The 18,254-nt window shown below is 42.0% G+C and overlaps 1 protein-coding gene and 1 long non-coding RNA gene across 3 annotated transcripts in view; one reads left to right on the top strand and one right to left on the bottom strand.

The window, feature by feature from the left end:
* Nucleotides 1-8,066, top strand: part of LOC139805297 (uncharacterized) — a 51,779-nt gene extending 43,713 nt beyond the window's left edge. The window contains exon 3 of the long non-coding RNA XR_011729765.1: nt 7,927-8,066. This is a non-coding gene — a long non-coding RNA (uncharacterized lncRNA). The remainder of the gene's footprint in view (nt 1-7,926) is intronic.
* Nucleotides 1-10,015, bottom strand: part of IFT81 (intraflagellar transport 81) — a 36,973-nt gene extending 26,958 nt beyond the window's left edge. The window contains exons 1-9 of one of the 2 annotated variants that reach the window (XM_071763575.1): nt 9,759-9,960; nt 9,512-9,676; nt 9,281-9,426; nt 8,619-8,722; nt 7,891-8,071; nt 4,873-4,962; nt 3,776-3,841; nt 3,347-3,457; nt 2,291-2,375 (exon numbers count right to left, since the gene is read on the bottom strand). In XM_071763575.1, coding sequence (XP_071619676.1) covers nt 2,291-2,375; nt 3,347-3,457; nt 3,776-3,841; nt 4,873-4,962; nt 7,891-8,071; nt 8,619-8,722; nt 9,281-9,355 — 712 coding nt within the window. In that variant the 5' untranslated portion in view covers nt 9,356-9,426; nt 9,512-9,676; nt 9,759-9,960. Of the gene's footprint in view, nt 1-2,290; nt 2,376-3,346; nt 3,458-3,775; nt 3,842-4,872; nt 4,963-7,890; nt 8,072-8,618; nt 8,723-9,280; nt 9,427-9,511; nt 9,677-9,758 lie in introns of both variants that reach the window. The other variant, XM_071763574.1, reaches the window with a different exon arrangement.
* Nucleotides 10,016-18,254: the final 8,239 nt, after the last annotated feature.

Consider the following 18,254-nt stretch of genomic DNA (forward strand, 5'->3'; position numbering starts at 1 on the left):
CTCATTATTCAGGCCTTTCCTTAATTTTTATTTCACCTGATAATTGCACTGCTGATCATTTTGTATCTTCTTTCACGGATCTGATCCGAATACGAAACAGAAATAGAGCCAAGGACTGATTTCTGCATGGCCTGATTAGAAACACATCCACTTGGTCCTGATTCCCTGATTAATTTCCTTTCTAAAACTTACTATAAATTTCTTTTAATCCTTTTAACATAAGACATGGTGAATTTTTGCTGCCTTATTTGTTTTTTCAAAATGGGATGCAAGTTAAGAGTGAATGGTGCTAAAGAAAACCACCAGAGCAATATTAATCTTACCAAGATCAAGTTACCTTAAATACTCTGCACCCCTGACTTTGCATCTATTGTCAGTCTTTTAGAATAAATAAAATAATTTAAAGATGGAAATAATGCTCCACATAAGCCATTCTCCTTTACCAAATACATCTCTAACTTTAATTGTACTGTGGTACAATTTAAATTTGAAATTTCAGGGAAAGAGTTCTGTGGAAAATAAAAATGTTAATATTTTCATTCAGAGGAAATACTTAAGCAATAGCATAAACCAGACATCTGTACAAAGCAGTTCCTCTTTGACCAGAATCTTTGATGTTCTCAGGGCTCTAAATCTACTACTAAATATTAACTTAGTTAAGTATATAAATTATACATCTCACTGTTCAACCACAATCATCTTAACACATTCTTTACATCAATACTTTCAAGCTAGTCACCCAATTCTTTAGGTTTCTGCCAATAATGTGAACAGTAAGTTCTGTAAAATGGACAGAGATCAAGAATTTCAGTTCCAATCTTGGCATTAACAAATTGTGTTTGTGCCAGAAGAGAGATTCACAGCAACAAGGTGTCAACCTTGCTGAGAAAGCAGGAGAGGGATTGTTCAAACTGCTTGTCAGTGTTAATATTATTCATATCTAGAACAACAACAGAAAAACAATAAACAACTCCAAACCCTGTCACTGCCTCTCTGTATTTAAAGAACATACTGAGTGGTGCTGAGGCTACTACACAAGTCAGGAGTGTAATGTGGAAACCTGGATCAATTTGAGTCTACAAAACATCTCATAACAATTAATTGTTTTTCCTGATGTGAGAAAAATATCCTATTTCTAAAAGTTCTGTTAACCAGAAGCCATATTATTGTGGCACAGCTAAAGCAGACTGATGTTAATTGCATGTTAATTAATTCATCAATACGTGTTAGTTGCATTCCTTAAAGAGTTCCTTTACATTTCTTTAAAGTACTTCATCCTAAATTAATTAAAAGATGAAGTAATCAAAGCAGCATGAATCCACGAGACAAACCAAAAATCTCCTCCTCATAAACAGCAAATTTCATAATTTATCTTGTTTTAGAAGTAAAAACACCTGGCATACTAAAACTGGAGGTAAGTTATTTTAAGGGAAGGTCTCTAACTCCCAGTGAAAACCCACAGCTACCAACCAGCCCCTGAATAGTCAGCATATAAACTATACCCATGTAAGAAGGCAGCTGAGGTACCAAACTGCAGCCAAAGGGAAGTTTTAAAATAAAAAAAATTGTGTTAGCTGTAGACCAACAAAGCTTTTAAAATAAATGGAACCCTACTCCGTGCACTGCGGTCACCTAATTTCAATTATTTAAAAAACACAGTTGGCATTCTGTAATTGCAGTACCACAGGCAGTGTCTTTGTAACTGCTCTGGGGGAAGGCAATTATAAAGCTCAGTCCTGAAGTATTTGGGCAAAATTTCAACACAAGTTTTCTTAAGTAATGACTCCAAGTTTTTCTTCAGAACATCTAAACACTTTTTTTTTCCCTGCAAGCAGGACTAAAGATAAGGAAATGAAGTATTTTAACTTTATCTTTATTTTCATCTCAATTATTAAATGACATATTTATTGTTTTTTTATTATGCTACCTTTGCTTCTGTGAACTGAACCCATCAAGTTTCCATTGGCCTTAAAAAAACCCAGGAACTGAAACAGAAATGTTGACACAGCTTTGCTGTATAAACTCTCCAACAGCTACTGCAAAAATGGAACAGTTATAAAATTCACTGCAGTTTCCTTTGAGTACAGAAGATATTCCTGTACCCTTTACTTCCATTTGTGGTTCAGTGGTTGATGAACATCATAAGAAAACTGAAGTACAATTACAAAGTCACAACAATGCAACATGGTGCTGACAACCTTACTAAATCAGAAGTTTTTCTTTGCTAGAGGCTTCTGCTCATTTCTAACAGAGAGGTGCAAACCCCCACCCTTTACAGATTATTACTTACTTTCAGGTTTTGAATCCACCACTGCCTGATGCATTTCTTTCAGCTGGAGCTGTGCTCTCTGCAGTCTCTGCTCTGCATGGAACAACTTTTGAAAGAGAATTGGACACATAAACTCATTCCTTTGAAACAGATACTCAAACAACCAAAACAAGAGAGTACAAAAAAGAAATCCAAATATCAAAAAATGGCAGCTATAAGAACCTGGTGATTATTGGTTTCACAAGGGAATGTACCAAAACAAATTTTCAGCAATTGGGCTGGGTTTACTTGTTATTCTCTAGTGTTAACTGAGGAAAGTATTCTTGTACTATGGAGTAATATGTTCTCTATGGCAGAAATTTGTTAAAGAATTTTCAGCCAAAAATATGAGTGGCTTAAACATTAGGAAAAAAAGGACTGAGGATTGCAGCAGATAACTGTCCTTACACTGCAGTTCTGCAAGACAGCTGAGCTGTCACAGCAACCCACTGTCCAACTTGAGAGCACACAGAAGCTTGGTGCCAAACACCACCCAGGTGATCAGAGGTTTTGTGATTCAGAGAGACGTGTACTAAGAACTGGAATTAGCTGGACACACATTCATCTTTCTTGTGATCTCTAAACTCAGGTCCAAGGGAAGACCCAGCAGCCTACTGACTGCTTTTGTTTCCATGCCCAGATACAGACTGAGGTAGTTGCTATGTTGCTCAGCACCTGAAAATTTAGTGCAGATGCACACAGATAGAGATCAAACTAAGGAAACATTTGCTCACAACCATAAATACAAAGAATCCTCTTTGGGTGCTACAACAGTAAGTCATGGAACATTTCCTAGGCCTGTTAAGTGATGTCAGTGGCAGCTGAGGCAGCCAAGTCCCTTGAATGAGGTGTTCTTGACTTGCAGGGTCAAGCCTCTTCCCTTAAAATGTACATAAATATTTCAGTTTTAAATGTGATTTAATTTTCTGATGTTGGGAGAAACTGCACTGCTCTTCTTGATGTACCTTTTAAAATATATGACAAAAAAAAAAAAGCCAGTAACTCTTTATTTTAATAGGTGTGCTTTTATGTCAGTACCTGACTTTTTTGTTCTTGCTTCTGTTGAGCCAAAGATTCTTCTCTCTCTTTCTCCAAACGAAGCTGCCTTGCTATTTCAAGCATTCGTTGATGATTTTGTACTGTCTCCACCTACAGCAAGTGGATAAATAGTGCATGTTACTGTCAGATAGCTGAGAAATACATTAAAGAGATTGTATGTCTTACAAGCCCACTTAGCACTTCCTTTCCATACATGTTACTACTTAGAAATGACAGCAAGGAACTAGAGTCAAGATTCTTAAAAGCTCTGGACTAAAGCCTAGGGAGATTCCCTGTAGGTCAATTAGTTATTTGATTCCTTCCTAGACACACAGTGTGTTTATCTTAATCCTTGTTTGCATTCCAAAATCAGAGTTGCAAGCCAAGGATTATGACACTGAAATGTAACAGTGTTACTTCTCTTATTACCCTCTTCTTAAGACGCTCCACTCTTTTGATGAGTTGATCTTTCTCCTCTTCCATTGCACTGATGTCCTAAAAAGCAGAAAAGAAACAGATTTTAAAACGTTCATTTATTTCAATATGAAATGGACAGGACTAAATTCTGCTCAAATTAATATGAAAATCAGAATTCTTCTCTGAGTATGCTGTATGTATTGACAAGTGATCAGAACATTCAGGAATCCAATCTCTCCTCTAACTTCCCCCATAGTTCCCACTCTGTGCTAATATCCCTTCATCTGCATTCTTGAGTGTTTGTGTGAGCATTTAGAATCCAAGCAGGTGGGTTTCTCTAAAATAAAACAAATAGAAACAACCAAGCAAAAATCAGCATGAATTCAACACCTGATGCATCAAAGATGGGGTCTAAAAGTTACCATCATTACCCACTTCCTAGCAGACAAACTTGCAAGAAGTTGCATACCAGTGATGTTTGCTGCCATTTTATATTAAAAGTGTGTTTAAAAGAAACACTTTCTAGTGCTAAAACAAGTATCTGATTATTCTTCTCCTTTAATCCTATAACAGCAGGACACCAGACTGATAATTCTGAGCAAAAGGGAAATAAAATCTCCAAATTTAGGCCTTAGCTCAACAATTGCTTAACTTGTCCATATGTCTTACTGGAAAACTGCACCCACTGTAAATATTTTGCTGAAACAGGGCAAATATCTTTACTTAGCACCTACAGGATCTTTTTTGTTGACTTGAGCTCTTAATTCATTCAACACCCTCTGAAATTATTATTACCCTGTACCAGTAAAGCAAAAGGTTTTGGATCAGTTTATATTCAGAGGAAAGAGAGTTCTAATATTTGAAAATCGTGCTGAACAGACTCTTGGCAGCCTCACTTCCCAATCTGCTTCAGAAAGCTCAATTCTTAGCCCAAGTGAGGACTTAATAATCTGTTTGCCAACAGAGAAGAGTTTCAGAGAGGCAGCTGCAGTGCCTACCAGCTCTGACCTCTATGACTCAGGCACTGCAATGAGTCCACAAAACCACAACTTTCATTCAAAAAAATATCTAAGCAAAAGTTGAGAGATTGAGTTGTCAGATTTTTTTACCCTTCTTATTTCTGCAGTAGATAAACCAGATGTTTTCAGCTGCTCACACTCCTTATGAAGGTTTTTGAATGCTTCCATCAGTTCTTCATACTATAAAATGAGATAAAAAACATGCAGCATGAGCTCTGTGTCTAAGGCTTTTCAGATCTGTGTGTTGCTTTACTACTAAGCCAGTAAATATAAAAATATGGTGAGAACAACAATTAAAAGCATTTTCTCATCACAAAAGCTTGTCAACTTATGAAGCAAAAAACAAAGCAAAAATAAATACAGGGGATTAATTTTCATTAGAAGTCAGGAGCTTCACAATTTAGCATTTTCATCTCTTCCCTTGTAACACAAAGTGTATTTTCAAAAGAGGAAGAAAAGAAGTCATCTGTAAAGGACAATGCTATATTAATATAAATTATTCTTTCCTACTATAAATCTGTGTATCTCAGAGATGTAAATTCATTACCCCCAAAAGGAAGAGCTTTATCTAACAACATGCAATGGGACTGGAATTTATAGAGCACTGAGCTCTACCCAGCAAAGCAGTCCAAGGCCACACCTGACTTAACATGTGAGGAATAGTTTTGACACATTGCATAATCATGGCCTCAGTGTAATAGAGATTAATTTATAGAGTGCAGCAGTTAGAGAGAAGTAGACAGTGTGCTACTTCCACACCAGTACATTGCCCACCAGGAATCTTAAGCTGAGAGGCAGTGTGAAAGTTTGTGTGGGTAGAGAAATAACAGGGGACAGAAAGAGTTTAGAAATATGGATAGGAAATAAATTTAGATTCAACTTGGAGAAATGCAAGCTGAGATAGAAGGAAAGATCATTTCCACAGAAACAGCCATTCAATAAGATGGAAAAACCTAAAAGGAGAATATCAGGTAATTTTTAAATTCCTGTAAAGAGCAATTGGTGTGGATGTTGAACAGAAAATGGCAAGAGCAAAGGCCAGTTCAAACTGCCCATATCCCTGGGCAGTGAAGCAGCAATTCTATCAAAACCTGGGGAACCAGCATCTAGAATGCTGTTCACTTCTGACTGTTTCAATATCAGGCACACACTGACAAGCTGTAGTGAATTCCAAAAAAATAGCAATGGAATGGCTACTGGGAAGAAGGTAAAATATTAGAGAAAGAGCTTGATTAAATGGTAAATAAAGGTATTATTATCAGGCATGCACATGCTGGATAACACAGACTGAGTTACTAAAAAGTAGGAGTAAATACCCAACTGGCCTGCACTGTATCACTCCTGCACTACAGAAGTTAAATACTTTAACAAATAATGAACTAGCAGGTAGCCTCTGAGCAACTGTGTTTCCTATTGCTGGTGTCCAACAGTTCTCCTTTGTGGGGATTTGCTACCACTTTCTAACCCAAAGGGAGTTTAATCCTTTCCTTATTGGGACACAAAATCTCAAGACCAATGGTAGGATTCAAACAAGGGCACAGCACAGATCCCAGCTCCTAACGAAGGGAAGATTTCCCACTTTCACCAAATAAAAGCTGCAACTTCCCTATGTGCACCCACAATAAGTGACACATTAAATGATCAAAGAACACCCAGGTTCCTGTTGAAAGATTCCAAGTACCTGGGGAAACTCACTAAAGACTGGACAGCAAGATTTATGCCTGAGGTTGCTTACTTTTTATATATACTGCAGCCAATCTGAAGTCCAAGTCACAACACAGTTGGGAAGGTGGCAAGTACTCTGAGTATCTTGTTTAATTAATTTACAAAAGTACATTTGAGCTTGATTCTATACACCCATAAACCTTGCCACGTTCTAAGATCTCCAGACTCTCATGTCTGAAATCTTTCTCTTAAAATTCACTGTTGCAAGCCTATCTAAACACTTTGGGTTAAATTCTTTAATTCATTATTGTCTAAATATTTGTAATCTTAAATTACATTAAGGCACTATATTAGCCCAGCTTCTGTTTTGAATTAATCAGCAGGGCATTATTTTAATAAGATGGTTATATTGCTGTAAGCCCCAAAAAAATAACATCTTACGTAATGGAAACAATGGAGCTGGATATTTATACATCTTAAGACTGTGACATACTGAACAAACAGAGGGCTGCATTCCTCTCTCTCTCTGCTCCTTCTGCTTAGATATTCCAAGTTATAAATCCAATTCCATTAGTGATAACAAAAAAATAAAAACCTCAGTCAAGCTTCACTGAGCTTTGCTCAGTACACTGCTGTGTACAGTTGATAAATAAGTTACCTGCTACAAACACCCAAACCCACTGATTTTTCAAGTCACTGTACAGAAAGGAAGGCATGGAAAGCTGGATAAAAATTAAGTACTGGATAAATAACTGGATTAAAACTAGATACTGGGTTAAAAACTGGATAAATATGTACCTCAGATAATACAGAGCTAAACCCAAAACTTTGGGTTCATTTTAAGCTTTACATTTCAAACCCACCCACTCCATCTAAAATCAACACTTAATGTTCACAAAAGAAGAGGGAACATAATGTGTAGGAATGTCAGCCTAGGAAAAAGACATTTTTTACTTATTCACAAAAAAATAAATGGCTGGAGCAGGAGTGGGATAAGGCTAATACAAGTATTAGGTGCTAATTACTAGACAGTCAATTGAAAATTGGGAGACATTGGCTTTTGGTCATAACATTTTCTGTATTTGTTTGAAGTGGTAATTTATAAAGTTAAAAATATCTATGTTGTAGATAACAGGAGAAAATTTTAAAAATTAAAACTTAAGAAATAAAAATCTTGGCCAACATGGCTCTGAACATTACTTGGTGATCTGTACTTGATGGGCTTAAAATATTTTAATTCAGTGCTACCTATTTACACACAATTTCAGGGTTTTGGGAAGCAAGGTGGTCAGGATATATAATTTTCATTACAAATCTTTGCTCACCCTGGATTCTCACACTCTCAATACACCTCACTTGAACACACATCTCAACAGTAACTCTTCAACCCACTGGCACTTTAATTAATTAATGTAAAACGTTGGCATTCATAAGCAACAGTACCTGTTTGTTGATGTCAGCCACTGTATCATCCTGCAGGAACTCTGCTGGCACTTCCAATTTCACCAAGAAACGTGCCAGGTAAGCTCTTTTCTTGAGTTCATTGGTCCTCTGAAGAAGCCAATGTAAGAGAGGATGGATTACAGGCTTGCTCCCAGTAACCAACCCTTGGCGAAATCCACTCCTGTGTGAAAACAACAAAAAGAAAACACCAATAAATCTCAGACTGAAGAACACTGGTTTGGAACAAACAACTTGCAATATTTTGACATCCTCTCTCTACCTGCCTGGTGATTTGCTTAGTGCAGTGATGAGGGAACACTCATGAGGCCAGTTTGGTGTTTATGATCCCACTTCTACCTCGAGAAAGATTTAAAAAAGCCCCAAGACGTCTGGAGGCCAAAGCCAGCAGCAACGACTCTTCCTTTGCTGCCATATTCTTCGGGAATGGGGAGAGGGAGGGTGTTGGGTGATACCCTGGGGCAGGAGGGTGCTCTCCGGACCCTGCCAGTCGCGCTGCACCCCCTCCTGGCTCACTCCGCAATCGCAGCACAACCCGCGGGAGGTTCTGCTGACACCCACTGGACCGCCCTCCGCAGGGCCCTCTCGGAGGCGTTACACACCCCCCCTGGGGTCGTCGAGGTCCAAAACAGACAGTTACTGACTTAAGGGTCGTTGCTGTAGCTGTAGAGGATGTTTTATTCTGATTTGTAGACAAAAAGGATACTTACAAGTCTGTCAGAGTCCCTGGGGGTTTGTATTTAAGGATACCAAGAAGGGTCAACATTCTTTTAGCTGTTTGTTCTGGCAGCTCCTCTCTAATGTCAACAACATGCTAAATAGTAAAAAAAAAAAAAAAAAAGTAAAAAAAAAAAATTAATTATCCATTGTTTGCCCAGGTCATGTCAATTAACTAGCAACTCAAAAAGAATTCACTTTATCCATTAATCTCATGTCAATGAAGAGAGATGTTCCATACAGGACATACTTTTTATCACCTAATTTCAATCATCTTCCAGTGGATATTTCTCAACGTGTATATTCATATAAATTTATCCTACATTTCCCCTGCCCGTGGCACCTCCCCTATGCAGACAAACTGTTGTCTTCCACCAAGGGTCAGACATGCAGACACACCAAGTCACATGTATCTGCATCCCAGATGGATGAATGATTCCCTCTGATCTTACACACATTTTGGTAGCCTCAGAGAGGGATTCAATATCTATTGCAATAGCTAAGTCACAAGGTTCAGCTCTTCATCAGTTCCTGCCCTGTGCATGTGTGCAAGAGACAATCTGACTTCACACAGTGGTTGTATAAATCAAGTTAAAATCTGCACGCCAAGGAAAAATCCACACTCATCTGTCTCTAAGGGACAGGAATTCAGTACCCCTGGTCCTAGAAACATTTGCTGGTTTGCCAAAAACACAGATGTATAGACAGAAAGGATCCTTGCCAGGCACATTTATTTCCAGGAAGATTCAGACAAGCTGTCTTGGTAAATCCAACATGCCACAAAACTACAGAGAGCCAGACCTAAATAAAAGCAAATTTTGGTGCCAAGCCCATTTAAGATGTTGGCAATTACACAGGTTTGAGCACCTCTGATTGCCCTCCTTACCTTTGGGTCAATCTCCCCCAGAACATCACTGAGCAGCTGCAAGAGCTGCACTGACTCTAAGGAGTCAAACGTGATTAAATTGTAGTTCTTCCTGAAGGGCTCCTGATTGAGCTTCTCAACAATGAACTGGATTTGATCACTCATGATCGTGTCCTGGAAAAAACCCTGCAGAAGAGACAGATGATGACAGGAATCCTCGGAGGGGAGAGGGAGCTGGGGGCTGCCTGGACGGGGGTGAAGGCCTCACCTCAGCGAGGCCGCACTGCAGCCCTGAGGCGGTGAGCGGGCCCCGGGCCCAGCCCCGCCGCCCTCTCAGCCCCGAGCCCTGTGAAGGGAAGATCCGAACCCTCACGGAGACTGCAGGGGGAGGCGGCCCCCGCGGGTCCGGCCGGAGGAGCGGCAGCGCCCTGAGGTAACGGGACGGCCGCGGCCCCAGCGCGCGCCTCTCTCCCGGTTGCCTTGGCAACGGTTGCCAGGCCGGGGCCGATGCCGTCACTTCCGCCGCTGCCGCGCGCGCAGGGCGGCGAAAGGCGGGAAAGGGAGGGAGGGGGCGAATAGTGTGTGAGGGAACGGCCGGACCGGACCGGACCGGACCGGGCCGGACCGGGCCGGGCCAGGCCGGAGTGGTTCAGTTTCCCTCTCCTCTCACGTCTCGCTGCCCTCACAGCCCTGAGGGGAGGCCGCGCGGTGCAGGCCGCACCGGGACTTCTCCCGCCGGCATCGCGGCCCTGCCCGCCACCCCGCTTTGACGAGGCCTCCCCCACACCCCCTCCCCGCCCCGAATTGGGCAGGAATTGGGATTTTTGAGCGGTGGTGCCGTAGAGGAGGCTCTGCCCTGCGGTGTGAGGCAGCCACGGGCGGGAGAGCCGTGAGGGGCAGCCCGGGCCTTGGCTTGGAGATGCTGCTGGGGCGGGAGCGCCTCAGGCCGGGCCTCTCAGGAGGCTGCTTCACAGCACGAGTGCTTTTGATGCGAAGAACGGCAGAAATAGGTTTGAGATTCACCCTGTGAAGTATTTACTTAACCCTGCGGTCTCTGAAGGGGGAGGCTGGTGTGTAGGAGATGTACAGACATTGATGTGGTTACTCAGTTAAGGTTTCTGGCTGTCTTGGAGTGCGTGAGGAGGTGTTGAGTGTGGCTGGTGTAGATACCAAGTGAATGGGAACTTCGTCTCTTTCAGACGCCCAGAGGATCCTGGTAAAGCAGGAGTGGCAGTTCTGTGCCCAGGCTCCATTAGGGGCAGATGGCAAATTCGTGTCCTCGGGGCTGAACTGCAGTTGTGCCTCAGAGGAGCAATAAATATGCAGTGCTTGCTATGCTAAATCTGAAAGAGGGACAGGAGCTTCAGAAATACCCAGCAGTCAAAAATAACTATAAAAGTAAAACTTCTCCGTGAACCCAGTATCTCAAAATCTGCAAGATTTTTGTTGCCAACCCGTGTTTGGACCTTAAATAGGTGGATTTTGGAGTCTCTGCTGTTGCAATTAGCTTCTTGGATAGTCTTGGGATCCCATGTGAGTCCACAGATGATGGATTAAAATATGCAGTGAGTCATATTTAAATTGGTGCCAATTGAAATGCACAGGTTGTAAATCACTGCAGAATTTGACTCAGTAAATAGCAATTATAAATGCAATGCTTTGCAATTCTAAGCACTGCGACTGTCTTAGGTTGGCTTCTTTTTTTTCTTCCTGAGGAACAGAAAGTGCTTCATAAATTAATAATTCACTGGCCTTCGTGGGAAGCCTGAAAAGTGACACTGGCTTTTAGCTGGCTAAACTGAGTACAGAGGGGATGGATGGGTTGCTTGTGATTATTCATGAAAGCTGTGGTAGAGCCAGGAACATAATCCAATTCTCCTGACTCCTGGATTTGAACTTTCAAAGCAGATCATGTTTCCTTTGTGCTGTCAGCCTGGATGCTGACCTTTAGGAATCATTTACCTACAAGTTCCCAGAAAAGAGAACACTTTCACTTGACCTGCATTCCTGGTATCAGTTACACTTCTCTTCTGATGAGTATTTTGGGTGTACAGAAGACAAAGAGGGAGCAGATGGGAATGGGATTTCTTCTGGAGGCACGAGGGGACAGGGCTGCTCCCTGTAGGTGACATTCATGGGTGGATTAAGTGGTGTGTGTGGATCCACCACTCAGTGCTGGAGAAGCACAGGTCCAGTCAGCACTGCTACACATCCTTCCATCCTTTCCTGCTGATCCACAGCAGGATTGTGCCCAGAGTGCTGAGGATGGAGAGGGATTTGTGCTGGGGACAGTGGGAGAGTCCTTCCTCCAGCACTGTTGTGCTGCTTCCCCTTGCTGCCCACCTGCTGCCTGATGGTTCCAGCCTCTAGCTGGGGCTGAATTTTCAAACTTGATGCTTAAAATAAAATTAAGCTTTAGTTCAATGTCTTGACCTCTGTATCACAACAGATTCCTCCCAAAGCTGCAAGAGACAAGAGCTTTCAGTGCAGCCTTGGGTAAATCTTACAGGAAGCAGCTGAGATAAGCTTAACTTGTCTTAATTTATCTCAGGGTGATGGATCAAGCCTTACAGAATCAAAGGCCAGCACTCATGTGTATTTGTGGTACAGTTCTGGGGCATTTTCCAGATTCCTAAGTTTGCATGGAGAGTGTGACCCAGAGATTGACAGGAGAGTTATTGTAGCAGCCTCTATTTCCATGCAGTTCCTTGGGCAGGGCTTGTGTTCCATATTGCTCAGGAAGGGCTCATGGAAGGTGCTTATTGGGAGGGCATCGTGCAGGAGGAAGGGAATGGAGCTTGCAAACAAACTCTCCAGAGTTCTTTAGATCTCCAGGCATGGCTTCATTACTCACTCTTGACTTTCTTCTCCGTTTATAGCTACTGCTGTGTCAATGGCTGCCTCACAAAACTGTGAGAGCTCAACCAGAGAGGCCAACAAATCAGAGTGAAAGGAAACCTGAGCAAATCAAAATCCATGTTCCATGGGTGAAGAGAGATCACCTTATATGGGAACATCATGGGCAAGCAGATGAACACGGCTGGCTGAGCTGCTGAGGTCAGATCCCAAACAGATGGAAGATGTTAATGTGAAAAGGAACATTTTGGAGGAGAAGACACAACTTACTTCTGCTTCCCTTATGCAATCTGAGCCCTCCTGTTTCTCTCTTTATTATAAATATTGGGTTATGTTATGTACACATAGGTCTGGCTGTCTGATACTCAAAATGCCTTTCTTTGTGGCTATTCTAGCAGCTGAGGGCATCCCAGCTCTGTTTCTGGTTTCCGGTTGCAGCTTTTCCAGTTGTTATTTTGTAGCAGGATTTGGCTTGCTGAAAGTGTCTCCGATACCAACCCTTGCGGTATGGATTGTGGTCAGCAAAGCCTGAGGAGTCACCACTGATCTCTCAAAGATTAAACCTCTTTTTGCAGACTGTAACTTGTTCCTCTGTGCTAAAGCATTTAAGACAATACTGACAGCCAAGAAGCCTCTCTGCTTCTGTTGTTTTGTCATAACTACAACTGCAGGTAGCATCCTGGGTGATGTAAAATACTAATGGATTGGAAGGAAAAAATTAGATCTCTTTTGGGGTTTGTATACTTTGTAGGGTTTGTATACTTTGTGGTTCTTTATGGGTCTTCTGTTGCAAGAGAGGGGACCTTGGTCCTTTTAATCTGGGGCTGGTGGATTAAGATCCAAACTTCTTGTCTTTCAGACTCAAAGCTTGAGATTCACAGGTCCCACCCTGACAGCTCCACATCTTTATAGCTCCACCTCCTGTGTTTGCAGGGTCAGATGGAGGCCTCACACCAGCTCTGTGGAGTAGGAGAGGCTGCAGCCGAGGGATTGGCTCTGCTGAGAGGGATTAATGACTTTGTCACCCCCTGTTATTCCCATGACCTCAGGATGGCTTCCATCCATTTATCTGCATCTCTGCAGCTGCCCCAGCATTACTTCAGGCTGGCAAAGTGCTGAGGAGAGATGGTGCCATTAAAAAAAGGTGACAAGACCAGTGCTGAGCAATCAGCTCTTGAGCCCCAGGGTGAAATTTGGTCCTTTTTGTGTGGGCAAACCAAAGGCTCTTTGTTGATCTGGTGTTGGACCATTCCTGGGAGATGGACGTGGTTGTGGGAACTTTGTGGTCAGAGTGTGGCAGAGGATGTTGTTACCTAACAAGGTGGGGTTGCTTGGACAGAGTTGACTCAGTTTCCTCTAAAAAACACTTGCAGTTTCACTTCTTGCCATGCTGCCTGGTTTTGTTTCTTGTCTGAAAAAATCAAAAATAACTCCGTGGAATAATCTCAGATTGCCACCAGTGTTTCTGAGATTAGAGTCTGCTCTGTGGAGTCCTGTCTGGGGTCAGGTGGAATGGCAAGGCAGCCCCTGCAGCACATTCCAAGAACAATAAGATGTTTTAGGAATATGCAGTGACTGACTGGCTCTAAAGGGCAGATTTTCCTCTTTGCTGCCAAAGTAGAGCTGTTCTCTGTGATAAGTGTTTGCTGAACAAAGTCTGCTGAAGTTCATAAAGTTGGTTTCATTCTCCTGGGAGGGCAGCCAGCCAGGGCATTGAGCACACTGATCCCAATCTCACAAAGAATAAAGTCTGCAGGAAATCAAAGTTGCCTTACTAAGGTACTTTGCCCACCTACTGCTGCTCTGACCTGGGTTCCCACTGCCAGTTTCCAACAACCTGGTAATCCCAAAGCACTGTTCTCTAGGAGGAAAAGGCTGGAAGGCTGTTAAAATAGATGATATAAATAAAGGAGCAGTGATCAGTTGCTTTGCATTTCTGTTCTCCAGGTAGTATTTTAGCCCTCTCCCCAGGACAGTCTGGTGTTAAACTGAAGTGGTCTTGTGGCTTGTTTTCAGAGCAAACCTTTTCTATTGTTTTCATGTAGTGGGGAAAGTTATCTTCTGAGCCTACAAAATTTTTATTCAAGTCAACAGTGCTGGATGAGCCAGGTGACTTTCCTGTCCCCCTAAAAACACGGGTGTTCTTCCTCCTTTTATCAATTCATTCAGTTAATGAGCAAGTGACAATATTAGGCCAAGGTTTTTGAAGCAGTCACCATGAGGTGTAAAAATAATCACTCCAGAAAGTTAAGGACTACATTTTTTAAACTCTTTTCTCTAGGAATTATACAGAGAAGCCAACTCATTTTATTCTTCTTGACTTCTTTTATTCTTATTGACTTCTTTCTGTTTTTTTCTGGCCAGTTGTACTCATTGCTTACAGACTGCCAGGAGATAGTTGAAGTTACCAGCTCAGTTCACACTGGTTTGTACAAATGAGAGGATCTGGGATGCAGCAGAGCACACTGTACCAATACAGCCAAGTCTTAATTTAACATCTTTCCAATACTGAACTTCCACTGATCCATCCAGTTGCTCTCCTGAGGTGTCTCTGTGCTACCACTCAATGTGATCCCTTCCCACTGGAGACAGCCAAGTCTTCCCTTCCTCCCTTAATAAAAGGGAGTGACTCCCACTGGAGTCCATGGCTACAGGGCCTGTTTGAGGGGTCTGCACCACCCCTGTGGTGGTCAGGTAGTTTTCAGAAGAAGTCAGGGGACTTGTGTCCTTTGTTTGGGACCAGTTATCCAGAAGGCATCATACTGTTTTCCATCAGTGAGTTCATGGTAATGCTGAGATTCCCTGAATTTGGGCTGCTGGCTGGATCATCACTTCCCCAGGTAAAGACCAAACACCCACAGAAAATCAGGGTTTGCTGCCCACCTTTATATCCTTGTTTAATTTGCTCATGTTGTTGAATTAAACTTCTGGCTGCAGCAGTTGGTTTCTCAGTTTATCCCAAGGCTCAGATATGTAACTTCATATAAAACTGTGAAGGAAATTACTTCACCCTCAGCCCAAACAATGACAAGCACTGTTCACCCAAGCAAACAGCTCAACAGGGTTTAATGAGGTGTGGCTGGGCTATGGTTTGGGTAGTTCTTCCTACAGCTTCCTCCTATAGAAAGCTGCAACAATCTGAAATGTCAAGCTCCATATCTTACAGTTGAGGAGGAATCCACTGACTTGTTGAAACTGTCTCTAACTGGTGCAAAACTCTTGGTTTTGCTGAGTAAGAGCTTGTTTCTTTACAGGAATTCAAAAAGGAAGAGCTGTGAATTACAATGCAACTGTTAAACCCTCAGAGGTCAGGAATGGTGCCCTGTGGAATCCATGGAAAAAAAAACCCTGAGTAAGTGAAAGAAATACCTGCAATTTTTTATGTCAAAAGGAGGATTTACTTTGACAGTCATGAAATTTCAGGATAATCCCTTTTTGCCTGGACACACAGATCTCATGTATGTAAAACAACTATTTCCTTCATGCCATACTGTTAACAGTCATTACAGTACCTAAATAACTTATAACAATCTGTCCTCCTTATGACTCTGCAGTGAAGTCATAGCCTCCAGTTTGTATCATCATGCAGCTACCATAGAAACAAGTTGTAGATGTCACAGGCTCATCTTGAATTCACCAGAGGCATTTGGCTCATTAATTCAAATGCCAAGGAAAATGGATCAACATATGATAGGTTTCATCAGTGAGAGAAAGAAAAAGTTTTCCTAACTTTGATTTTCTTCTGCAAAGCTTAGGGCTCCATGGTGTAGAAGTTTTTTGTGGGTTCCTTTCTCACAGTGAGGTTGTTTCCACCTCCCACAATAACTGGGAGAAATTGGTCTGTTTGCTGGGCTGCAGGCTGGTGTTTGGGGGACCACCTCAGCCTGAAGAATAATCTTCCCAGTCTCTCTGGGTAAATGATGAAAACCTCTGTGCTGGACGTGTGTAGTAGATGAATAAAACTCTAGGAAAAAGACTTCTTGGAATGATGGTGCTGTGACCTAGAGAAGAGGATGCAGGGGCCTCATGGTCATCTTTTTTTGTGATTTTATGCCTGTACAGTGTTCCAAGATGAAAATGTACACTTTCTATTCTGTATCAGCCAAAGCATGAAAAAAAAAACCAAAATATTTGATTTCACCTGAAATTATGCAAATTATACTCTAGGATAGCCAATAACAATCAACTTCAGCTCCACTCAACTAGCTTTGAAATATGTGTGTAAGAAACTAGGTCATTTATCACCTTTATTAACTCATTGCTTTTAAAAGATAACAAGCATGATTCTACATATCTATCCCATCTTTTCCCTAATTTAGGGTTTTCTGTGGAGACTGAGCAATTTTCCCACTGTCAGGTGCCCCCCCAGAGCTCACAATGCCTCCTACAGCTCCTTCTGCTGAGATTTTTCAGCTCTTTAGAGGAATTTCTGTTCCCTTCTCCTGTGGACAGAGTTGTGATCTGAAAAAGGCTTTGTACAGCAACAGGAAGGCTGTAATTGTTCATACAGCATCCGGGAAAGATATGCATGAGCTTCCTGAGTTAATGAAATCCTAAGGTTTTTTTATAAAGTTCCAGTGACTGCCACTCATTTTTAAATGTCACACTGTGTAGGCTCCCTGCTGCATATGTTACAAGAGGGAATTTTGCTTTTAATTACATTGCAGAGTTGACACATTCTGTCTTGTTTCCTAACCCTTCCTCTAAAGTGCCTCTAGTAAGTCACTACCAAGGACCAAAAATAACATATGGGAGGTTTGCTCCAAACTTCTGATGTATGAAGTTCCTTCACAAGTTCCATTGGCAAGGAAAAAATGAGGAATCACTAAAAAGCAAAGTTGAGGTTTTATTTTCTACCAGAATGATGCAGAAGACCAAGGTCAGGGTCCAGGAAGCTTTCCCATCTGATTGAGAGACTGATTGAGGGAGTAATGTTGGGCTTTGGTTACACCCAGGATTGTCTTTATTGTCCACATTCCTGTGAAAGGTAAGACTCTAAACTGGAAGCCTCCTTTTCCTTCCCATCAGTTATGGCAGGAGCTGAACAAACCATTGAGTGTTGGCAAGAGGATTCTTCTCTTTTTGAGTGTTCATTTCTGCCTGGGGCAGGGCACAGTTGTCAGGTTAGCTGGCTGGAGGATGGGTGTTTACATCTTTTTCAGAAGAGCCTTGGATAAGATTCCAAATGCTTCCCAGTGGATGGGATATGGGACAGTTTCACTTCATAGGTTTATTCATCTTTATTTTCATCTTTATTCATCTTTAGTTCTTTAAAAATTAGCACACATTATTCATGTCTTGACTTTTATACACTGAGACTCATCAGTGACTTGCATGTCCAGGTGGTTTGCAATCCACGGGTGTTAATTGGTTTGCAATCAAGTCTCATTCACTGACTTGGTTTAGAAGACACTTGAGAAGTCCTTCATGCAAGCTTCATGTCATCCAGCTTTCTGCTCCTTGTCATTGCAGGTCCCTGATGCAGAGGCAGTGCTTAAAATGCAACGATAGGAAAAGTATTCCCTGCTTGGAAACACTGTCCTCTGTGTGGATGACTGCCTTGAAAACTGTGTTTCCCCCTTGGAATGGCTGTCTTGATGGAAATGAAAATATTCCTGGCTCATTCTTAAAATGGAGCAGTGCCAATATTGCAATTCAGCACAGTCCCTATGCTAGACACAGTGCTAAAAATTGGATCTCTTACTTTCCTGTAGCCCTGGCAAGTCCTGGAGTGTAGCAGAGGTTATCTCACATAGCCTAGGCCAAGGTTACCCAGCTGGCAACCTGTGGGAAAATCCCTTCTTTCCTGTGTTTCCATTTTTAGTGACACCACTGCAGGGGAGATGTTCAAACCAGTATCTCCTGGGAAGGCAGGACAGCCTGTGGGGGTGTGATTGACACCTGGCAT

Source organism: Heliangelus exortis, chromosome 19, assembly GCF_036169615.1.
Source record: "Heliangelus exortis chromosome 19, bHelExo1.hap1, whole genome shotgun sequence".
NCBI lineage: Eukaryota > Metazoa > Chordata > Aves > Apodiformes > Trochilidae > Heliangelus > Heliangelus exortis.